At 38.7% G+C, this 25,485-nt stretch overlaps 2 protein-coding genes across 3 annotated transcripts in view; both read left to right on the top strand.

Annotated features, from left to right (window-relative positions):
* The window catches only part of LOC117412133 (plexin-B1-like), a 124,240-nt gene extending 115,389 nt beyond the window's left edge, over positions 1-8,851 (top strand). The window contains exons 35-40 of the mRNA XM_058988814.1: positions 172-332; positions 897-1,044; positions 1,942-2,006; positions 2,771-2,846; positions 3,207-3,281; positions 3,853-8,851. Coding sequence (XP_058844797.1) covers positions 172-332; positions 897-1,044; positions 1,942-2,006; positions 2,771-2,846; positions 3,207-3,281; positions 3,853-3,957 — 630 coding nt within the window. The 3' untranslated portion in view covers positions 3,958-8,851. The remainder of the gene's footprint in view (positions 1-171; positions 333-896; positions 1,045-1,941; positions 2,007-2,770; positions 2,847-3,206; positions 3,282-3,852) is intronic.
* Positions 8,852-9,876: 1,025 nt separating this feature from the next.
* Positions 9,877-19,440, top strand: LOC117412676 (ankyrin repeat and SOCS box protein 13-like). 2 transcript variants are annotated; one of them, XM_034021222.3, is made up of 5 exons: positions 9,877-10,416; positions 13,171-13,392; positions 15,151-15,353; positions 17,131-17,259; positions 18,168-19,440. In XM_034021222.3, the coding sequence occupies exons 2-5, from the start codon at positions 13,212-13,214 to the stop codon at positions 18,429-18,431; spliced, it is 777 nt and encodes a 258-aa protein (XP_033877113.3). In that variant the 5' UTR covers positions 9,877-10,416; positions 13,171-13,211; the 3' UTR covers positions 18,432-19,440. The 2 variants fall into 2 exon arrangements, with proteins under 2 accessions (XP_033877113.3, XP_033877115.3); XM_034021224.3 differs by having other exon boundaries at positions 9,878-10,416; positions 15,160-15,353; positions 18,168-19,439.
* The last annotated feature ends 6,045 nt before the right edge of the window (positions 19,441-25,485 follow it).

Here is a 25,485-nt window from a genome sequence, read left to right as displayed (position 1 = left end):
CACTCTGGGAAATGTGGAGGTAACTTGCACAAGAAAACTAACAATGAAAAAGACAGGAAAACCATTTTGCTTCCGATTTCAAGCAGAGGACAGGCCTGGATAAATTCTGCATAGCTTCTTTTAGAATTGGTTGACTTTGCTGTTCTAACCTCCTCTCTCCTTCCTCTTCAGGGTACACTGCAGAAGTTTGTTGACGACCTGTTTCAGGTGATCCTCAGCACGAGCCGGCCCGTCCCCCTGGCAGTCAAATACTTCTTTGACCTCCTGGACGAGCAAGCAGTGCATCATGGGATCATCGACCCAGAAACGATACATATCTGGAAAACAAACAGGTAGACAACCGGGGTTATATATAATAAACACATGGGCTGCAGGGAGTTACTAGCAATCGAATTGCATCAAGGGCTTCTGTGATGTTATAAATCATGACCCTGATTTGCTAAATGTCTTTGCTTGTAATGTTGAGTTTGTATAAATGTGGAGAATATCAATTTATTGTTTTTGAACTTAGTTATGACAGAAAGTTTTAAGTCATATTGCTCATTCCAGCTCTTGCATTCCAGATTGGTAATGTCACATCTGTGCCACTGGTTTTGTATAGGCCAGTTATAAGTAGTGTCTGTGAGAAATAGCAGAGGACAGGCAGTGTAATATAACATCGTAGAATTCCATCATGGGGATCTGATTTACAGCGTTAAACACTTCCTGTCACTTTTGTTGTTTTTTGAATAATGTCAATTGAGACTGAAATATGTCTTTCAGAGATACTAATCAATTTAAATAGTACAAAGTTTATACAGTGAATGCTTTGTTGTGTAATTCCTAACTCATATGAGTAGCACTGCTGTCCTGGTGTGTGGTGGTCGTTGCTTACATTTTTTTCCTCTTTTTGGCAGCTTGCCTTTGCGGTTCTGGATCAACATCATCAAAAACCCGCATTTCATTTTTGATGTGCAGGCGTCGGACAATGTGGACGCTGTGCTGTCAGTCATCGCTCAGACCTTCATGGACTCCTGCACCATCGCAGAGCACAAGCTGGGGAGGGTAGGTACTGGGGAGGGGGCCTTACTTTAGCACAACTATACCTTACCAGTGGAGATGCACAACTTCTGGGCCATGTTACAGTAACATAAAGATAAGCAACAGCATAGAATGTTGGGTAATGGCCGCGCATTTCTAATGAATTCCCACTGATAAATTAATTCAGCTGATAAAATTTAATACATTTTGAATTCAGCCCTGTTAATTCATCATGATTTAGAAATGTTTAGGTTTCCCTTTCCTCTCCATTCGTTCCTAATTAATTCACTGTTTATTCTTCACTAATTCATGCCCTCTTACACGCACACCAGGGGATTGTGAGAAGTGTTAATTCATGCGTGCCTAATGCATGTGATCAACATCATTTGTTACAAAGGAACATGGGATGAATACGGGTAATTAAATCCACATGAATTAACAGGGCTGAGTTCAAAATGAATTACTTCAGAACTCAGAAGTGCACGAGCTATTCAGATGTTTTTCCTGTGGCATTGTCGGAATTTGTTATACATTTGTGGCCATTATTTTAAAGTGTTGCCTGAAATCAACATTTGCCAATATAGGGATAAGATAGGGTCATTGTAGACTAATGTTGAAAAATACTGACACTTGTAAATTGACACCAGTATATTACTCTATTTTCTTATAATGCATAACTTCAACCTCTTAATCATGAAACCATAAAATATTGTACTACATAACGTTTGTCATTGAGCTGACGTGTCTTCCTGTTTTAACATTAGAAAGTCCCCCTCTCTGGTTAGTGTTTCTTGGCATGTTATTTTTCACAAGCAGGCTATTTGATTTTATGGATAATATTTTGGCTTTGCATAACCTTACGCATAGGATAAATGAATGTTTCTTACTTGGCTGCTTGGGGTTTTTTTTTCTCTCTTGCAGGACTCTCCAATTAACAAGCTGTTGTATGCCAGAGACATCCCACGGTACAAGCAGATGGTGGAAAGGTAAGATTTCCTTGTGGAGACAGTGGGAGGCAGAATTGTCTATGAGCTTTGAATGTCATGCCAGTTGAAGTGCTGTATTGGGATGTCTTGTATCCGTCTGTCGACACCCCAGCATGAAGTGATGGATTGCTCGTCAGTTAGAAGATCAAGGCCATACATATATTAGGTGCCATCAAGGATTAAAAAAAAAGTGGGGGACAAGGTGTTGAAAAAAAGCCTTAAACGTGCCTCTATATATTAACCATGCCTTGGACTACTGGCCATTGATAAAGTATTGTATAAAATACTGGGTTAGTTTGGCAAAGAAGAGCAGTGAACTCTCAAAGGTAATGTGCAGAACACACGCAGTCAATGTAATAGGCTTTTTTCATATAAAATTTGAGTACTGTACTACTATTTGTAGTAGGTGGCCTGAAGATGCAAACCCCTATTTTGCTGAAGAGCTGTATTTGCATGTCACAGTGATTATGTATATTGTATCACAGAATTGAAGAACTATACCGCAGTCTAATTCAACAAACCTACGTAATAAAATGAGCATATTTCAGTCTGTTAAAGGTGCCAATTGGCTAGCATTTTGGGGTCATGTGACTGGTTTGCAGATGATGTAATTCCAGATGTCGTATGATGATCCTATTCAATATACCTCTGTATTCTATGATTCGCAAGGTCATTTGTTTGTTCCTGGGTAGAAAAATGTACCCTTTTGTGTGCAGAAGTTTGGGTATGAATGAATGTATTTGATTGTGTTCATTTCTCCTCAGGTACTACGCAGATATCAGACAGATGATCTCTGCCAGTGACCAGGAGATGAACTCGTCTCTAGCAGAGCTGTCTCGGGTGAGGATGTCTTCCAAAGCTGATATTTCATAAATCACATGTTGTGCAATCTTAAGATGAGGGAACATGGAGCTTGGAACTTTCAGGCCACTGCAGGGCACACCAGGGGAGACTTGGGGTTTGATACAGCAAAGTTTCCTCAAACTAGGTCTCCCGGTATCCTGGAACCAGGGTTCAAGGCTCCGTGGCTTCATGCTCCCTCAGTTTTATGGTTAGGCTTGTTTAAAATTCTCAGATTGTTCTCGACGCTGAATCTGGGATGTAAGCTTATTCCTGGCAGGTGTAGCGTTGAAGTGCTTGCAGTGAACACAAGTTCCAGAAATAAGTTTTAACATTGCTTTGTTTCTTTTCATCCCCCAGAACTACTCAGGTGAACTGAATTACCTTGTTGCTCTTCATGAGCTTTATAAGTACATCAACAAGTATTACGATCAGGTAAGATCACTAGTTCTCTTATATAAAAATGTAGCATTAAGACTATAGTGGCCAAACATTGATAAGTGGGTTCAAATGAAGAAAAATTAGCCATTATTGCAAAATATTGTTCTAATAGTATTTATTTGACTGTCTAGGTAACTTTATTAAAAAAAAAAGTAATGTCAAGTTTTGTTATTGTTGTAGTACAGTGTAAAAAAAAAAGTGTAAAAAAAAAACCTAAGTAAAAAAAAAAGTGTAAAAAAAAACTAACTGTAAAAAAAAAAAGTGTAAAAAAAACTCTCTCTAAAGCACGTGCAGAGGCTGTAATCATAGACAAGGTTTTGTATGCAATATTGTACAGCCACCTTCTATGGTGCTTTTTTTGATAGATAAATATGACTCCTATTAACCAGAGTTTAATGATAACCACAATGATTTCAGGCGCTTGTCCCCATTGATTGCTGGCTCTTTTCAATGTTGTGCTAGAAAGTGGGTTGATATCCAGCCGGTTTGACAGTTTTTTTTAGTGTTGGGGCTGTGAATTCACACACGTGTGCAGGTTCTCACTAGTCTCTCTGGTGTTCTCCAGATCATCACTGCATTGGAGGAGGATCCCACCGCTCAGAAGATGCAGCTCGGGTACCGACTCCAGCAGATAGCGGCTGCCGTGGAAAACAAGGTCACCGACTTGTGACAAGAAGACATTTGGGAGAACGCAAGCTCGTAGGAGGAGGACACCCCAGTAGAGTGTGGATTTAGTAACTGAGACCCCCTGCAGTCATCCTGCTGCCAGCTCTGTCACAGACTGCTTCACTTTTTTACAGAGCGTCTTACAATGCCAGGATGTTAATATTTCCATCATCTGTTATAAGAAGCTAAACGTGTTTGTCGGCTTGAATCATTTGCTGCCATGTGAGGTTTCCCAAGAAAGAGATCTTTAAAAGATGTTAATTAAGACTGCCATGTTAATTAGGTCAGTTTTAATTGGACAGTTTGTTAATACCTTGAAAACGCAAACAGGACTCCCTCTTCAATTGAAAAAGTAACGTTCTCAAGCCTACCTAACAGCCATTGGAAATTGCACTTGTGGGTTCTAGTTCTGAGTCCTGGTGACCTTCAACAAGGTTAAAGAAGAGAAATTTAATAGGGCACTGTCTTTATGGAAATCAATGCTTCTATTCTCTGATTTTAAGAGAGTTGACATATCTATCAGTGTTGTGCCACGCAAGCAGGGACTGAGTTCTTGGGTTTATTAAAGATCGCTATCTGCACAGAGGCAAGCAGCAGGGTGGGAATCAAAAGTAAATGCACTGTCTAGAGAATGTGTTAAAGATATTTAATTATGGGAAGGTAGCTCTAAGCAGAGTAGAAGGAATATATTTTATTATGTTTTGCTAATTCTGGGGAAAGGAGGAATTTAGAAAAGGAAAAGTTTCACATCTGCAATCAGACTGATCAGGTACGAACGAGTCAGGAATGTGTTTTTTGTTTATATAATTTGTTTAGTTTTCACGTGAACATCCTCCTTCTTCCTGGGATGGTTTTCAGATGGGTTAGATGATTTTCTTCTAGGAATCCTCAGGAGAAAAGGATTGTTCTCCTGATTTCTCAAGAAATCTCGGAAGAATATCTGTGTGTTTTTAAATGGAAAGCACAGTTTGGAAATGGTCTATTTAGTCAGCATTCTGTTTAGTAAAATAAGCCCTGAATTAAATCTCACCAAACACTGGGTAATGCCTTATAAGCCTAGTCACCTAAATGTCATTCAAACTCATTTTTTCATTTTAGCTGCTTTATCCAACAATTATTATTATTTAAGTATGATTCCCGAGTGACTGTTGACTTCCGTTACAATTGAGTGCTGTACTGCATTAGAAAACATAAGCACAGGCTTTCCAGTTGACTTATATTTAATGAAGGGTGGATGAATCAAGATTCGTCCTGCTATTCTTAGGGAACTAAAGAGGTTTGGTCTTGTTACTACCAAGCAACAAATAAAATGAAAACTAAACCGAAATGTTAACAACTAGACATGAGGTACTTCAGTTCTGAAATAACTGTTAGAACCGTGTGGGACACTTTTAACTCCTCTAGTGTGTTTACAGCACTCCGGATTGCATAGAGGAAATGTAACACAAGCAACCACAGCACAGGCTTGCCACCAGAGGGCAGTGTTACTTGGTAACCCTATTTGTTTTAAAGCCATGTATATTCTGTCCTGAGCTTGTCTTTCTTTTGAAACGGCCTGTAGCTTTAAAAGTGTGAGGTATAAGACTTGTTACTCTGCTGGTTTAGTGCTGCACGGACAAGTTTGCTATTGCCAGTCCAATTTAAAGGGGAGGAGAGACTTGTATTTAATGTGGGCACAATGTAACTGCCATTTTATACAGCAGTATGAGTCATTCCAGTTGCGTGGTGTGTCAAAACACAAGCGTGTCTAATTAGGCTTACACAAAAAAGTCTCAAACTGATCTGCAATGGCACTCTGCAGTGTTTGACCTTGTTTGCAACTTGTTGCTTCTTCCAGGTATTTCAAAGTAACCTGTACCTAGGCTTGGGAAGATATGTTTACATTTGTACTGCCAAGAACCCAGTGACTGTAAACATGACCAACTAATTATCTAGCGTCTCAAAATTGAATTAAACATTGTAACCCTTTTTGTTTTCCTAAAATAAGTAGACTTTTTTTGGTGCAAAGTCTATGCTGAATAGTGCATTACTGCTAAAGCCTTTGAAAATGTAACAAGATTTTGTCTAGTTGATGCCATTTATATAAGTCATTAGATTTGCTGTTTTTAATATCAGTGGATAAATGGTGCCCATATTGAGAAGACTGCCATAAAACCTATAGACGTATACACTACGGTGTATGGTGATGGGCTTTGAATCTCAATGCCCATCTTTTGCTTTCTTTCTCAATTAGCCACAGGATGTTTTTTCTACAGCTGCATTGCTGAGGTTGATGGACAGAGCTTGTTGAGTGGGCCAAAGTGCCTAAGTTGCACCTCACTCTCAAATCATATTTGATGCAAGTTACAGTGTGATTCTGTGGCCGTCTGAAATTTAGGGTCATTTAGGAGAACTTTTTTTTTTCTGGTTAATCTTGCAGTTCTAAGAGTAATTGTAGTTGTAATCTGGTTAATCTTGTAGTTCAAATGTCATTTTAAAGTTGACATTTTCCTTCCTCCTGTCATGTGTTTAAAATCATTCAGAGTGGTTCTGATTTCTGTTGCTCCCATATTCACTTAACATTTTTCTATAAACCTGTCCTTTTGAGCTTGTCTAAAGTATCCTACGTGCCAGGACTGAACAGCTTTTATTCCATTCGGTGACAATGTGACAGAGTAGCTGGGGCTGACAGAGTTAAAAGGTTACGTTGTCACTTGATTTGAATGGAATGATGAAGGCTGTTAATCCCAGCATTTTGGTTTCTCCAGACAAGGAAAATGGTAATATTTAAATATTGGAGCAAAATAACCCAGAACCGCTCAAAGAATGCAAACACCATAATGAGGGGATATACAAAGTCATTGAAATGACATTCAAAGATACTTACTCTTTAAGATGTCTATATTGATTTTGTTTTTTTCTTCTGAAACCTCAGATGGTTTCTTGTGATTTCCTTGGAGAAATTTGAATTTCAAGATCAACACAGAGGAAATAGAATTGGGAATTACCCTAAAAGAATTTCCGATTGCCACAGATCCCTTAGTGTCCTGTAAACGCTTTCACCCACTGAGAGGGAAGTGTTGCTTCTCGTGTGGGCTGTCCTGGGTAATTTATTTTTAAATAAATATACTGTAAATAAGCAAGGGTCCCAGCTTCATTTCTAGACAACAGTACTGTTAAATTATAGAGCGTGTACACATCACTACACCTTGCAACTTGTTTGGATTTCAGTGTGCAAAGTTGGATGGACTGTCTGCATTCTAGATATTTTTATATAGTGTATAATTATATTATATAAATATGGTATGTTTGACAAGGCAGCATGCTAGGAAGTGATGTCTGTTTGAGAACATGAATAAGGCAAAAAAAAACTTACAAACATTCCAGTTACAAAGCCTTGAAATTGTTATTGTTGCATAAGTATCTGTTACTGGGAAATAAGATGCATACATTTTACTTAAGATCCCACTACATGCAAGTACCCTTGGAAGTTTGAATAAATGTGTAAATAATGCACAGTTCTGTAGTGGAAAGTGTGCGTGTGTGTTTTTTTTTTTTTTTTTTACCTGCTTCATTCATTCCTGCAATAATTTTCACTATGGCTGATCAAAAGCATTGTCTCAACCTACGCTATTGGTCATCTATAATGGGAATGTGCAGAAAAACTACAATTAGAGACACCAAACTTGGCGCACAGTGTAAATGACAGTATTGTGTGGATTTGTGTATTGGACGGGGTGCTGAAAACATCTAATGACCATCAAATGTTTACTTTTGACCACCAGGAGATAAGCCTGGGTGTCCAGTAACCAAGGCATTAAAAACAGACTCCTCACCCCTCATTCCTATAACACGATATCCCTTTTGGCCCTCTCCAGAAACACATTTTGGTTTGTGCTTACTTAAAGAGCAACTTGGTATGGTTATGAAATATCCCTGTTATCTTCACCAATGATTCTTGTTTAGAATCACTTTGTAGATCATTTCCTGTTTGTCAGAAATTTAAAGCAGCCCTGTGTGGCCTCTCCTCTCTAAGTACAGCTGGTAGACCAGAGTGTAACCATTAACCTGTCCCTCTGCCCCCAGTAGATAAGAAATACCACATTTGTTCTACATAGTATTTCTTGCCGTGAGTTCAAACATCTACCAAGTTGACTGTATTGAGAAACAACACTCAAGTGAGCACTAACACTTGTTTCTGAATATGGTCTTTTGCTTTTAATAGTTTATTACTCAAGTGATGTCCACATATCCTGCCACAATGTTGCAGTTTTGATGGAAATAAGTTCACTTTCTGTGTTACAGTTAATACAATCCCACCCAAGCCATGTACTTCTGGTCCAGGCTGCAAGTAGGAAAATAGTAATGGTCCAAATAATGGGGTTCCAATTTCTAGGACACAGGAAGTGGAAACAAAGTGTTGTGGCAGGAAATGGGCATCGGTGAAGTGAAAAGTGTGGAAAGCAATTGATCAATAGAAAAATAAGGGAACTGTTTTAATGTTACGCTAATAAAGGGATTTCTTGCCTTGGTTTTAAACCTTTAAGTATTTTTGCTTCTATCTAGAAATGTGAAGATGGCATGTTGCACCCTCTGGTCCATACAGAGTCTTAGTTCTACAGTGCATACTAAACTAATGGCAAACTGATTTTTGTTCCACTACACAGTGTAATATAATTTGGGTGGAGAATACCAGAATTTTATTGGTTCGGCTGTATAAAAAATGATTCTATAGAGCAGGTTCTGAAGGAGCACTGAAGGTTTTTTTGTTTTGTATTTATTTTCTTTAGAAAATTCACCATCACTGTTAATATCTCTGTGTAAATAACCATGTAATAAGTCTTCAGCTACCTAACCTGTTACAGAAGAGATGAGAGAATTCCTACACACATGTAATAAACTAGAACTACTGTAAATTACATTGGTGGACTGGGTTTGTTTTTATAAAGATTTCCTCTTACGATGAGCATGTCCTAATGAAACAAGTGTGTCTGTAACATCCATCCCCTGCCACAGATGCAAATTCAAAATTAGAGACATAAGAAGCATGAGAAAGTTGTTGACTGTGAAACATGAAGAGTATATACAGAATAGTATATAATAACCAAGTGTTATGCCAATTTCAGAAGTGCTTCTCCAGATAAATGCACAAATGTATTTGTCTGGAGAACCACAGACAGACAGACGGATGGATAGAGACACATAGACACCGCTCTATGTCTCCAGAATCTGATCCTCTTAATAACTTAAACTAAATAATGTTATTACCAAGTTTCATGACAACTGGATAAACCGTTCCTCAGATATATACCAAAATGTCAGTTTGACATGCAGACAGAGAGGTGTGCAGACAGAATCTGATATTCTCAATTTACACTCAATAATATTCACACCAGGTTTTCCAGATATTTTCCAGCACTCGTTTAGCTGTTGCTTAGAGACCAGTGCCACTAACTAACACTATCTGATCCGATGAAGTACTAACTAGCCTTGGCATCTGAGAACTGATCGATACTGCGGGCTTTGACGTCCCTCAAATACGTCAGCTGCAATGCAAAACGCAAAAGGTTTCACTCTATATTATCGTTCACACATAACAAACTTGTGATACAATTGCCATCTTTTCATGCAATTCAGAAGGTTCTGTTGCACCTTTAACTAACTTTGGACGCCAGTTCATGCTGATATACTAGAAAATGCTTCATGATAGAATCTGCAGCTGCCCTGATTCCTTTCTCTGTCACTAGAGCTCGGTGTTTTAATTGAATTATCTAAAATATTTTGCAGTACGGTATTTACAGTAGATTAAATTATATCTATTTTTATTATTGTAATGTCTTTTTTAACCGTCGTGTGTGTGACAGATATTACGATAATGCTTGCACACTTGCAGTGCTATAATTACAAACGCCTTGCCCTTTCAGGATACAAAAAGATATAGGAGGCGCGCAGGCGCAGTAGGAGAAACGGATGCAGACTTTCAGCACCTTGGACAGAGAACATCAAATCGCTTACTATAGATTAGCATTGTGAGATGAAGGGTTAAGCAGGGATAAATCTCGATATATATCATTGAATTCTGGTGGGAGGTCGGAGGTCGTATGCCGTCTGCCTATGGGCAAAGATCAGCATTTTAAATAGAATCCGGCATAATACAAAGTGATACTGGGGTAGTGTGCAAAAACGACTTCCGAAAAATAGTGCAAAACCTTTCATTTTGAGTTTTTTGTTTAATAATACGGAACCATACAAATGTTGAAACCTTGACTGAAAACGAGAGCAAAAGCAATCGCTTCGAGTTAAAAGTAGCAAACGTTTAGCCGCAAAATCAAACTCTTAATCTTGCATGATTTCCCAGAAGTAGGACTGTAGATCTCTTGTGCGTGGTTCGAACCTGACTTCACACCGGCATACAAAAAAACAAGATCTGATTCTAAACAGTCGACTTGGAAACAATCTTAAAAAAATCAAAGGACTTGCAATGGTAAGGTGTATTAATTTATTGCTGGAGATATGCATGTTCCTAATACAGTATGAGGTTGTACTTGGCTTTTTTTATGCCCTCGTTCAAAATTAATTTTGGAACAACTATTGTTTGATTTATTTAAAGTTTTATGCTTTGCAGGTACCACACAGTTTATAATCTTGCATGCTTTTTTATTTACAAAGTTATTTAGAGTGCATGTACAAAAGTATACGTGTCGTACTATTCAGCTGTTCTATAAATAATAACATTTTGCGCCCACAGAAAGTGTCATTGAAGGGTCTCGTGCGCTATTAAACTGCACCAGGCCATCGTGTGGATTTACTTTCGTTTTTCAGTTATATAATACAGTATAGAGCTGGACCATGCATTGATGCTGAATACCTTTTAGGAGCGCACAAAGAGTGTCAGAATTGTTTATGCCTAACTCAGAACTCAAAATAGGGTTAAATTGAGCAAAAGAGCTTAATCTAATTTTGTACAGTTCTTCAGAACAGCACAAACCCTACTGAGTTCCAAGACAGAGCTATTAATCTGCAGTGGGTCCCGGACTTTAATGAAACTTTGTGGTCACATAATACATATTATATGTTCTATAGCCGCTAACATATAGTTTGTACTGTGCTCTTATGTGTTGTAATGCAAGTCAATATTAAGACTTAAGCCAACATGCCTGCAGAAAATATTTACAGTGCGGCTGTCCATAAACCTCCATTATTTACACCTCTATAAATCGAATGTTCTCCGTTTTCAGTAGATACTGTTAATAGGGTTAGGGTAATAAACGACAATAATATTAGGTGGTGTTAACAAGTTTGTAAATAGTAAGGGATCACGCAATATTTACATCTGTTATGCATATATGGAGTAAAATGACATGCCCTACTGCTGTCCCTACTAAACATAACTCTGGTTTACCATGGTAAAAGCATTGCAAAGTGCAGGAAAGTGTGGTAAATTTGAGAAGTATTGTTTTAATGTGAGCACCGACTTTAACTTAAGTCATGTGTCTGTTGTTTAGCATTATGAGGTGTAATGAATACTAAAGTATGGTAGTTCAAATATGGAGCTCACATAAAAAAAAGTAAAAAAAAAATGCAATCCAAAAGTGGGCCAACATAGGATTCAATACACATGGACAAAATAAGAATGTGGAAATAGACAAGGTTATTTCTGCAACTGTATATAGTTCCATTAAAGGGGAAACTTCCATTGTCAATATTTCATTTTTGTCTGTCCCTTGTAGGCAAAATTCCTTTACCACCATTAACTTTTATAGGCCTACTATATTAGAAAATGTTTGTCAATTCATATGAAATCATTATTCAGATTACCGTTTTATATAGCTTTAATGTGGAATTTTCCACAGGTTGGTTAATAGCGATGTTATTTCTAAAGCTGTTTTGTAAATGTGGCACAGTAAATATAGCCAACACCCATTTTGCAGGTGTACAGATTATGTACCACATGACCCAGTTTCAACATGGATAGTTATTTCAGTTATAATTCTTGTTATGCAATTCCTGACTTTTCCTCGGCATGACATTTGACAGACACCCAACAGCTAGGAAGAAGCGTGTGGAGATCTAAGTGAGCACCAGCAGGGCTTCAGAGCACCCATAACCTCCTGCTGCTGAAACTAAGCATGTCGGTTAGAATTACTGTGACCTTGGAACCCACATTATATAACAAAGCATACAATGTGTTACATAAAGGTCTTGGAGAAATGCAAACAATACATCAAATCCGTCAGTGGTGCAGTCTGTTTCATGACGTGTTCCCTTAACCACTGTTGTACAAATTAGTGAAATCAAAACAACATGCTCCTAGCCATGGGCCTCTTGTAGCCATAGCAACCGGCCTACTATGGCTGTGTTAACCCCACAGGATTTGTATCCTCCGTTTCTATCTCCAGGAAATAAACAAAATATATCTATTTAATTCAAATGATAACCAAGATGGTAAGAATGGGGGAGGGGGGTATTTTCAGCATGCCCTCCAAATCTTGTAAACAAAAAAAGTTTTTTGCTTGGATGATGCAAGAACCACTCAAGGAAATAAATGCATGTACTGTATGAGTTGTATGGAAGGCATAACACATATATTCACTGTTCTTATATTGCCTGTGCATTTCTTTAAACCTGCATGTATACAGTATATATCTTGCATTTATATAGTATATGTACTGCTTTCCCTACCAATAAAACACAGCCAAGGCAGAGACATGATAAGGCAAGTGATAAACAAATTAAAACAGAGTTTCTTCAGTATTCAGTTATGTCTCTCTCATTGGATTATGGTGATGCTGTTTATGGAGCAACCTTCATGTCTTATCATGGTTGGATGTAGATTATTTTTATACATATTTAAGGTGTGACTGCTTTACTCAACACTTTCCTTGGTTCCCCAGCTCACAGTTGTTAAGGTATCGCTGTAATAAAGTTGCATACCTATTTGTAATGTACATTTTGGCAAGATAGCCTTTTTTATGTGCTATTTGTTATTGATATACAGTATGTCCTACACCCACAGGGTGTTACGGGGACAGGTTAGTGGTTACACTTTGGTGTACCAGCTGTACTTAAAATAGAAGTCATGTTTGAGAAACCCATAGAGGCAACACACTCTGAGTAATAAAAAGTCACCAGGATGAGACGTCTGGCTCGCTTGTTAATTCTTAAATGTTTCTCCCTAAGCACATCTAATGGAGTATCACAGCCCTGAAGGTTCATTGCCCTGTACTTGTCGTTGCAGGTAGAAGATGCTGTGGTTGGAGTGTTCTGGTAGGTAAAGCTATGGGTTTCTATATCAGCTCCCTGTCCAGGGCAGATATCCGCTGCACCAAGCCTCACTGTGACACACAACAGGCCCACCGCTACCAGACAGCTCCCAACTACAATTACAACTGGACTGATATCCACTATGAGGCCAGCCGGGGCAACGTGGACAAACTGCGCTCCCTCCTTCTCACTTCGAGTAAGAGCAGCCTGAATTCTGTAGAAGAAAATTAGGAGCTAACTTAGTCTCATCAAGAAGTTTCCCTATTGACAAGGTTGTGTCTCAGGGTCATATTTCTGTGGTGTTTGCAATAATTCGGAGCATTTCTGGTTGCTGTTGCTCCAATGTTGAGTAATATCAGGAAATAAAAGCCTATTTTATTCTATTCAAATCATGTAACAATGTGACTACAGTATATATATATATATATATATATATATATATATATATATATATATATATATATATACAGAGAGAGAGAGAGAGAGAGAAGATGGGGCTAGAGTTAAAATGCGACATTGTCACTGAATGTAATGAGGCTGGCTGTTCAGTCCTGGCATTTAGTAGACTGAACATACAGTACAAGGTCAAAATCATAATAACTTAATAACTGGTGCAACAGAACCCAGATGCACTCAGAATGATTGCAAACACTGTAACATAGGAACATAACTCAAATAAACAGTATAGGAAATCAAATACATTTCACGTTACTTATTCCTTAACGTCTTTCTTGCAAGTTATTTCGGTTGGTTTCATAGAGCCCGATTAGCACTGTTCTTGTACTACTTTACCAAAAATAACACTACAGTCAGCACTCACATATCCGACCCTATAACATTTTGACTTCAGTGATGGTTAAACGCGTGTGACGCATATCTGATTATTTCATTTTGGCCCGTTCCAACCCTTGTCTGTTTTTCAGTGAAGACAAAAAAGATACAATATCAAAAATACATATCTGAAAGGACTGTGTTTTAAAATAAGTAGGCTTCCATTTAGATGTACTGATTGTGTTGGTACAGTACTATATGTTTAACGTAAGTATTTTAATTCAGAATGATATGATTCTGAAAATATCACTTGCCAAAAGAGATGACGTGTGGACTGTAATACAGTACATACTTTTAAATCCGGTACGTATTGTAGCAGTATGTAAAATTCCCCGTTAACGACACAACAGCAAAATGAAATCTAAATCATGCACAGAACTTTGTGAAACCTAAAAGGTAATATTGCAATTTAGCAAAAGATTAAAAAAATAAAGTTTCCAGAATTAAAACAGTATCCAAAGTCAGTATTCAAAATTGCAGAATATAGTGCTTGATAATGCCCTAATGTCACAGTTCACTTGCAAATGAAAATGCACAAAAAAAAAAACCCTACATCACAGTATCTAAAACTGTTTAATGATTAACTGTTACATTACCCTAGCTTGTCTCCTTCGCTTTGTTTTGGCTGCATTTCGTCAGGTGAAACTGGAGGAAGCACTTTGTAACTGCACAATATAAGACAGATTGATTAGGCATTACAGAAAATTAAAAAAAACAAAACAACTCAGACTGTGACGGATATTCAGATCAATTGTAACATTGAAGAGATGGGCTTTGTATCAAAAAACTCACGTGTGAAGGGTAAGTGCATTAATTTGTTACATACCTGTATATATAATTGAGATTGATTTTATTCTTAGTACAAGGGTGGTAAAACACGACTGACGTGTATCTGGGTAATGGATATCCGAGTGCTGACTGTAGTTAGTCCAAGATTAATGATAACCGCCCATTTACTGTTATGCTTTTAAGAATTTAGTTTGAACTTATTTTCACTTTGACCCTGGTGGAATCCATGTATGCTGCCACCACAGAATAGAAGTACTTCCTGTGTAGCCAACCAAAGTTAAACATCCCTAATATCCCTCCTTTTTGTGACTACCCAAATACTAATTTCTCAAAGTTGTGTCAGGTAAAGCACAGATCGACCAGAAGGATTACTATGGGAAGACTCCCCTGTACTGGGCTGCATATAAGGGTCAGAAGTTGTGTATGGAGCTGCTACTGTCCTACGGCGCGGACGTGAACAGCCAGTGTAAACACGGGGGCACCCCTCTCCACGCGGCCATTGGTCTGTATCCAGAGTGTGTGCTGCTGCTCATACAGGTGAGGCCAGAATCACCTACTGAGGAGGCTGTGTGGTCCAGTGGTTAAAGAAAAGGGCTTGTAACCAGGAGGTCCCTGGTTCAAATCCCACCTCAGCCACTGACTCATTGTGTGACCCTGAGCAAGTCACTTAACCTCCTTGTGCTCCGTCTTTCGGGTGAGACATAGTTGTAAGTGACTCTGCAGCTGATGCATAATTCACACATCCTAGTCTCTGTAAGTCGCCTTGGATAAAGGCGTTTTCTAAATAAACAATTAATAATAATAATAATAATAATAATAATAATAATAATAATAATAATAATAATAATAATAAAAGAACAAGGTGCAGAACAATCCCTATGCATCTTTACATTCATGACTGGGGTCGCTGAACAGTTCACTGTAAAAGCATGTGAAATCAGTAAAGTGGAGTTTTGTGAAAACAAAACTTTGTGAATGCAGCCAAACGGAATAACAGACAGGAATTTCAACTCTTCCTCATTTAAGCTGTGTTAAAATGCTTGTGTGTTTGTTAAATAAAATGAAAATACGAAGCAGACGCAATTACAGCGTGGGTTTACGGCATATTCAATTCACCTTTCTAAAGTGTAAGTTACTTCAGATTACATTTCCATGTCCTCTAACGTGGTTATGATGTTGACAATCATTCTGAGTGGCTCTTATTGCAGTTACTTAAGGAGTTTTTTTTTTTATAATTTTTGAAATTTAAATTTGAGAGCTGCTCTTCAGTTCTTGTTGACTAATCACTATATGGTTCATACTTGTATAAATACACTGGCTGATCTACAGTAGCCACAGCTAGAAACTGAAGAACATCAGAAAAAGTAATAAATAAATAACTGGACTGGTATCAGTTTATTCTCTATGTAATGTTGGTCAGTTCCAACATATACGTTAAGCATGAATCCCTTCCCATTCTTCAAATACACAACTCATTAACATAACACCAAAAAAAACATAAGGGGGAATATCAACACATTAAAAAACGGCTTATCTCGCTTGCCTCCCTCAAAAACAAAGTTCCTTTTTGTATATGTATAGGTCCTCATACACTTTAACATTATTTCAGCAACAAAACAACCTTAATTCAAAATAAAAAATATATTTATAGAAACAACCACCAGCCAGCCAAGAAAAAGTAAAACCATACTGCTGGTACTCATCACTCCAGCTGTCCTGCTGCACAGGCCTCCTCTTGTGTTTTGGTCGGTGGACCTCAGTCCGAAGAATCGATATTCCTGGTATTTCTGATCAGAAGATGGTCCCCTTTGACTGAGGCACCCAGACTTAACCCCCTTGTGTTTCTTTTTAAGAAACCTTGAATTGTTTCTTTTCAAATGTCAAAGTTACACAGAGCTTTGTTACAGCCACATTCCCTACTCTCACCAAACAACCCCTTTGTCTCATCAGCTCACCTTAATCGATACAGCTGGGCAACATCTCTTAAGATTCTCTTAAAGAAACAGATGCCTTAATATTAAAACAGGGCTGTTGCTGTAAAAAAAAAAAAAATGTGAAAATGTAATTTGAAGCTACTTACTTAACAAATACCATTAAAATTAAATACACGTTTATCATAATGTGTGCATCTTTCTCAAATTGTGAGATCCATGAAATGATGGTAATACATATTAGTTAAGGTTTACTGGAATAATTTTTTCAGCTCTGTGTACTTCAAGAGATTATTTAAATACAGCACTGTGTAAAAATGTGATCACTATTGGTCTTCATGGTTAGTTCATCATCAATCCTCTCTGCTGTCTCCCTCCCTCAGCATGGAGCAGACACTGACCTCCCCGATACCTGGGGGGTGACCCCCATGTACCTGGCAGCGTGCAGCGGACAGTCTGAGTGCATCCAATTGCTGGTGCAAGCTGGGGCCAGGATCACCTACAAGAACAAGGTGAAGAACAATCCCTATGCATCTTTGCATTCATGACTGGGGTCGCTGTACAATTCACTGTAAAAGCATGCTAAAGTGGACAGAACTACTCTGCCTTTTCATTTTTTTTATATAACATTTGTTGATGCCCATGTTATATGATAAGTGTAAGGCAAAGACATTCAAAGGCTGAAACTGAGTGTGAAGCTCTATATTTACAATCCCGTTTCATTTACTTGTTTTCTGCCGTGCCCCTGCTGAGGTTAATGTGGGTTTGTCAAAGAAACAGTAGTCACCAAATCCACAGTAGTCAATTTCTTGTTTTCTGATATTCATTATTACATCATTAATACAAACATGGTTTAATTGCTAAGACGAGATGAGATATTAATGGCATTTGGCATCAGTATTTTGAATATCACCATGCTTGAATATGAATTGAAAATATTTTAAGTGGAATAAACAACTCAAAGAGGTGAATCAGAGTACAAATAAACCAATATTATGCCTAGTGCCAGCAAACATTATTTATGGCAGTAATGGCAGTGCATCACACAAAACTAGCAACCAGGTAAACACACCAAGGATCTAGTGCAACAAGAGGAAGAAATACTGCCTGGACTCTCGTTTCCTGTCAGTTTGAAGGCTGGTTCATATTTCATGTGATCATTGCAGAGGCAATTTCTAGTCTCTCTAGTTGTGTGTTTGTCTAGTAATTCAAGGGAGACTGGTTGCCAGAGTTACATTTTTCAGAACGGAAGCTGGTCGCATTACACGATCATCTCCTGATGAACCAGCCTTTTTGCCTCCAACGGAGAATGACCAAATAACTTAACCGGGCAGGTCATTCCTCAAATAAATGATACTAAAATGGTACTGTTCCTTTAGGGATAGATGAGAGATAACCAGAGCATCACTTCATTTTGCAGAACACGGGGGAGGCTCCCAAACAGCTAGCCTCCAAGACGGCTTTGATCTCCTGGATCGAGAGCTACCACAAAGAGCCCCGATCGCTCAAGCATGCCTGCAGGCTGAGGATTCGAGGGTCTCTGGGACCGCGCAGGATCACAGCCTTACGCACGTTTCACATCCCGCTGTGTCTGAAAGAGTACCTGATGTTCAAGGACCTCGAGCTGCAGGACTGCTCAGCGGCGCCAGCGACGGCACAGACGACACCCAGCGGGGACTGTTAAAGATAATAAATGAATGGGTAACTCTTTCAGTTCCAGGGCATGCAATCAAGGTAGCTATTTCAATCTGGAAGCCTACTTCAGTAATGAATGGCATGAAAAAAGACACACGCCTTACCCTTCGAGATGTGTATATTCGTTTCTTAGCATCTTTAGTATTGGAAACTGTAAGTACATTAGTTTTAAAGGGCTCAAAATAAGTAAAAGATATGTGTGATGGGTGTGGGTATTTTTACCACAAGTGGGTACCTGGGTTTTTAAAAACAGAATTTTTTGTTCATAAAAGTAATTAAAAATGTATCCCTGTGCTATCTCCAAAATAAACTGAGGGGAAAAGCAATAAAAGTCTCATCTCCTTGTTTTATCATCTAATTGTCTTGCAGAGCTGTTTAGCAGCTAAAGCACCCTATACTTTGCCGCAAAATGATACCACAATGTGATTTTATGGTCACTTTAAGAGGAATTAAAAGATATGAGCAAATATCTGTAATTTGAATCGCTATACTATTAATAAAAATGGAAGTACATGTAATTACCAAGCGGTCTCCCAAGAAATGCAGTACTGCAATAATTCCATAACAGTTATAGCAACTGTAGTTCTCTAATTTCTATATAATGTGTGTCCTGAATCTGAAAGTTTTGCCAGTTACTTTTCTTCATCAATCTCACCTTGAATGCTATGCATGACTCAATTTGGTTATGGAAGAACTACAATTTATGTACAATCTCATGAAGTTTGGGAACAGGAAAGCAATGAAGCAACGCTAAGCGATTCTGGCTGCTTAAACTGTGTGAAATGGTGTGTCTCCTAATGAGAGACAAACTACACACAATGTAAAAATGTATTCCAAATCCTACTAACATGTACCCAGGAACTACATCTAAACATAAAGGTGTTGTTTTGTTTTGTTTTTAGTTTAGAATTGTCGCACATTGTTTGCATGGAATAATTTCTGCCGTGTAAACTTTTATAAGGGACCCATGACCTTGATAAGAAAAACATCTAGTTTTTAATACAAAAAAACTGCATAAATGAATTTAAACCTTACCTCTATCACTGAAGGCAGATGAACACGTATCTCAGGTTTCTCAAGCCTTGTAGGGGAGAGGCTTAAATTTGTTATTATTATTTATTTCTTAGCAGACGCCTTTATCCAGGGCGACTTACAATTGTTACAAGATATCGCATTATTTTTACATACAATTACATTCTTTTTTATACATTATTTTTACATACAATTACCCATTTATACAGTTGGGTTTTTACTGGAGCAATCTAGGTAAAGTACCTTGCTCAAGGGTACAGCAGCAGTATCACACACCAGGGATTGAACCCACAACCCTCCGGTCAAGAGTCCAGAGCCCTAACCACTACACACTGCTGCCCTGTTGGCCTGACTGCGCTGTATGGCCTGACACCCCAACTTAAACATTGGTCATGGAACTGAAAGTTCATGTGTCAAAGTATCAAACCACTCCGATCTGTATTTATGGTGCCTAATCAGAGCCCACACCTGTTCACTCCTATACTGTTACAGCCTGTCGGAAACTTCAAACACATTTTTCTAGATTTCAAAAAATGGTAATTCAATATAGAACTATTGAAATATTTCCATATTTCAAAGTGCTTCCTCCAGTCCTTAATTAACTGCTATTATTTGAAAAGAGAAAAAGTCATGTTTAGCCACCTTCAGAGTGCTTAAGAGAGCTTGGATTTTATTACTTACTAGTTTGGTTCTAGTTCTGTAAAATTTTACTTTGTTCAAACAATAGGGTGTTAATTAAAGACTGGAGTAAATGCTTTGAAAATATGGCCCATCATCTTCTTATAAGGCAAGATAAGTATCTTGTTTAGACAATATTTTTTCATAATGATGGCCATTCTTCAGCTTCATATGAGGAACTTTTTTCGACATTGCTTTGTCTATGATTTCCTGGCGGATGGAATCATGGGTAAATCATGTGACTTGTGGGAGACACAGCGATTGCAAAGCCTTTGCAAACAACAAGCAATTGCTGTGTCTTCTAACTACCAGGAAATCAGAGGCAAAGCATGGGACAACCTGAAAACAGTTCCTCATTTGAACCTATTGATTTAGAAAAGAAGGTTTCTATAAATGTTTTCATGAAGAATGGTTCTTTCATAAACAAGAATTTGCTAATTGCATTGCATTCAATGTTAAGTTACTGCTGCAAAAAGGACTTGCCAAGAACAACACAAAGACAATTTAATAAGCTAGTCGTCTGATACTGGAAGCAGGAGAAAGCCTCACTTCTGGACCAAAAGGTGTTATCATCCCTGAGGAAACCCATATAACATTTCTCCATAAGCCATCTTGGTGTATATATGTGTGCTGGATCAGATTTAAAATGAAGGTCCCACATGGTCTGCGGATCACTCATTAAAGAACTGGGGTGCCACTCACAGCTGGAGCATCGCTCACTTGACAGAGCTGTGCTTAATCTCCCAAGAGGTGATGGATGAAGGCTGAAGGAAACATGGGGCTCACATAAAAAGAGCTTCTTTCTTCCTCACTGTTTACATATCTGCTTTACTTGCTGTGAATGTGATGCACACAGGCTCTTCACATTCAAAAAACATGTTCAGGAATATGCATTGACTGAGGGTGAAAATAACCGTCTTGTGCATTCTTTTTAAGTAAGGCCTGCGATGCTGAACTCTTAAAAGGATTTAAAAATATAATAATAATAATAATAATAATAATAATAATAATAATAATAATAATAATAAAAGTAAGCTGTTGATGTTTTCGCTGTTGCTAGTACAGCATGGTATGTTGTATGTTTAGAATTTCAATTTTGTCTTTGTGCATGAAACAACTCTCAACTAGTTTATGAGAAACACTTAAAAAATAATAATTTAAATGATGTTCATTGTGTTTCCATGAACAATGGTTTATTCAGTTTAATCATGTTATAATTGGATACAGTGATGCTGTAAACAGAATCCAGGTGAAGTGTCACATTTAATTAAACCCCAAGAGAAACAGGAGGTGTATTCTCTTGAAATTGCAATCTGCTTCACCTGTTTACCTACCTCTCCTGTAAGTGGGATTTAGTTCATAATTAGAAGCTATTATAACTTTCTCTGAAACATGTATTAATGATCCACAACTTCTAAACCTCAATTTAAAATGTCTGTCTACTTCACTTGCTTATTATAAGTCTAGCAAGGTTTTGTAATCAGAACACATATTTACTGGTCTCTTCCTGTGCATCCAGCAGCTTTATACAGTCCCAGACAAGACTTACAGCTAATAGATTACTTTAGTAGATTAGGCAACAAACAGTTGGATTTTAAAAGTTACAGTTACACTACTGCAGATCATTGCTGGAATTTCTGAGAGCTTTACCTCAGGTATAAATAACACTGTGTAACAATTATTATTATTTTTTTTGGTTCCTGGGTAGTAAGTGTTATTTTCTAATTGCTTATGCCTCAAAAGTATAGAAAATGGCTATTATTCCCCACAAACTTTGCTTTTGTGACCAGGACAGTGATATTTTGAAATTTACCTATTTTCCAGAACATTCCAGATAGATTCAGTGCTGAGTAAACTTGGAGTAACTTATAGAACTTTCCAGTAATATAAATAGTAGTATAAATACAGGGGCCTTAAGCCCACCAGTTCAGTTTAATTCCAGCTGCCTAAGTGGATACATATCTGCATTTTTCTGAGATGGCATCAAGGTCATAGGAGACTTCAAAATGGTGGCATTCCTGATGGGTCTCCAAGGCAGTTTTACCAAGTTTCCCTGCTATCTTTGCCTTTGGGACAGCAGGGACACCAAGGCGCACTACCACAGGCGGGACTGGCCACAGCGGACCAAGTTCTCTGTGGGGAGGAACAACGTCAAGTGGGAGCCACTGGTGGACCCCCGGAAGGTGCTGATGCCACCACTGCACATCAAATTGGGCCTTATGAAACAATTTGTCAGAGCTCTAGATAAGGAGTCGGCAGCCTTCAAGTACCTTCAAGACTTCTTCCCTAAGCTGTCTGAGGCAAAGGTCAAAGCCGGTGTCTTCGTCGGACCACAGATAAAGAAGATCCTGGAGTGCAATGAATTCCCCAAGAAGCTCACTAGTAAGGAGAAAGCGGCCTGGAACAGCTTTGTTGCAGTGGTTCGGGGCTTCCTGGGCAATCACAAGGCCGAAAACTATGTGGAGCTGGTTGAGACTCTGGTGAAGAACTACGGCACAATGGGCTGTAGGATGTCCCTCAAAGTCAATATCCTTGATGCTCATCTTGATAAATTCAAGGAGAACATGGGAGCGTACTCGGAGGAGCAAGGCGAGCACTTCCACCAGGATATACTGGACTTTGAACGCTGCTACCAAGGACAGATAACGAGAACATGATGGGAGACTACATTTGGGGGCTGATTCGTGAAAGTGATTTACAGTATAATCGTAAATCTCGAAAAACTACTCACTTCTAAATCTTTTGTAGTCATTTTTGTATTACTTTAGTATAAATACATGTTAATTTGGATTCATATGTTGTTTTTTTCTGACTTTATGTGAACGAAAAGACACAAATTCGCCCGTTTTCTCATTGGAAATAGGTAAATTTCAAAATATCACTGTCTGGTCACAAAAGCAAAGTTTGTGGGGAATAATAGCCATTTTCTATACTTTTGAGGCATAAGAAATTAGGAAATAACACTTACTACCCAGGAACAAAAATTGTGTTACATAGTGTAATCAGGCTTGCTATGTTACTCTGAGAATGTTTAGTGTTCACTGTATATGTGAGATATAATGAGTATAACTTCTGGGTCAGGGAGTGAGGGGGACAAAGAGCAGAGCCACAACCCTCTTACAACGGTTCATTAAGACAAGATTTAGTATGTCATTAAATATAATTGTACAGCCCCATGTAGAAAGAAATTATACTGTAGAAAAGATTATGCCAGCTTTACCATACTCTGATAACCTCTAAACATGTGCAAAATATTGAACTAGTATTGATCCCTGAGTGGTAACCTGGCAAAGGCACGACCGTATGGTGTGCAGAGTGAGTTATACAGTGAGGGCACACAGGTTTGAGTGCTGATTGTGCAAAGTTTCCAATCTTTGCTGGAGATTCCACAAGGAGCATGTCATAGGGTCTAGCACTCCTGCTGGTTGGGTGAGGCAAAATCGGGAGTCACATTGCTGATCTACAGCAGGCCCTACAGACCTACAGGCCCTACAGACAATATGGCACATTGGTCTTCACACTTCTAATTAGCTGTCATTTGCTAAAAGGGAACTCAACAGGATACTCAGTATAGAGCGGGTGGCACTTTACACTTTGAGATGCTGCTCACAGCCGAGCAATGCCACTTGGCAGGTGGAGGCTCCAAATGGAAGACACTAAGATTCTACAGGAACCTATAATGTATCTGCGTGTTAATGCCCGTGAGTCCTGTCAATATGGGCATGCTTGTCTTGATGGGCTCAGTTTGCTTTGCCTGTTTCATATGGGCTTGCACAGGGAACAGCTGCACTCCCCAGTCCCCTGGATTCAGTGCCCCGTTTCTTTTCATAACTTGGTCTTTTATGTGGCGGCTGCTGCTTTTTTCCAGTGTGGCTGTTTTTTGTACATCTATCACAGAAACAGAAGTAGAATGACATTGAAACAACTGTGATAGCTGTGGCGATCCCCTAGTTTTTTTTTGTAAAGTTCAGTCTGTATAGCTGGAGTCACAGCAGTTGAGCTGACCAGTATTCAAAGCTGGCAGAAGTACAGTGCCTTGCGAAAGTATTCGGCCCCCTTGAACTTTGCGACCTTTTGCCACATTTCAGGCTTCAAACATAAAGATATGAAACTGTAATTTTTTGTGAAGAATCAACAACAAGTGGGACACAATCATGAAGTGGAACGAAATTTATTGGATATTTCAAACTTTTTTAACAAATAAAAAACTGAAAAATTGGGCGTGCAAAATTATTCAGCCCCCTTAAGTTAATACTTTGTAGCGCCACCTTTTGCTGCGATTACAGCTGTAAGTCGCTTGGGGTATGTCTCTATCAGTTTTGCACATCGAGAGACTGAAATTTTTGCCCATTCCTCCTTGCAAAACAGCTCGAGCTCAGTGAGGTTGGATGGAGAGCATTTGTGAACAGCAGTTTTCAGTTCTTTCCACAGATTCTCGATTGGATTCAGGTCTGGACTTTGACTTGGCCATTCTAACACCTGGATATGTTTATTTGTGAACCATTCCATTGTAGATTTTGCTTTATGTTTTGGATCATTGTCTTGTTGGAAGACAAATCTCCGTCCCAGTCTCAGGTCTTTTGCAGACTCCATCAGGTTTTTTTCCAGAATGGTCCTGTATTTGGCTCCATCCATCTTCCCATCAATTTTAACCATCTTCCCTGTCCCTGCTGAAGAAAAGCAGGCCCAAACCATGATGCTGCCACCACCATGTTTGACAGTGGGGATGGTGTGTTCAGGGTGATGAGCTGTGTTGCTTTTACGCCAAACATAACGTTTTGCATTGTTGCCAAAAAGTTCGATTTTGGTTTCATCTGACCAGAGCACCTTCTTCCACATGTTTGGTGTGTCTCCCAGGTGGCTTGTGGCAAACTGTAAACGACACTTTTTATGGATATCTTTAAGAAATGGCTTTCTTCTTGCCACTCTTCCATAAAGGCCAGATTTGTGCAGTATACGACTGATTGTTGTCCTATGGACAGAGTCTCCCACCTCAGCTGTAGATCTCTGCAGTTCATCCAGAGTGATCATGGGCCTCTTGGCTGCATCTCTGATCAGTCTTCTCCTTGTATGAGCTGAAAGTTTAGAGGGACGGCCAGGTCTTGGTAGATTTGCAGTGGTCTGATACTCCTTCCATTTCAATATTATCGCTTGCACAGTGCTCCTTGGGATGTTTAAAGCTTGGGAAATCTTTTTGTATCCAAATCCGGCTTTAAACTTCTCCACAACAGTATCTCGGACCTGCCTGGTGTGTTCCTTGTTCTTCATGATGCTCTCTGCGCTTTAAACGGACCTCTGAGACTATCACAGTGCAGGTGCATTTATACGGAGAC

The sequence above is a fragment of the Acipenser ruthenus genome, chromosome 16 (genome assembly GCF_902713425.1).
Source record: "Acipenser ruthenus chromosome 16, fAciRut3.2 maternal haplotype, whole genome shotgun sequence".
NCBI classification, from domain to species: domain Eukaryota; kingdom Metazoa; phylum Chordata; class Actinopteri; order Acipenseriformes; family Acipenseridae; genus Acipenser; species Acipenser ruthenus.
This window is presented reverse-complemented; position numbering and strand designations above follow the sequence as displayed.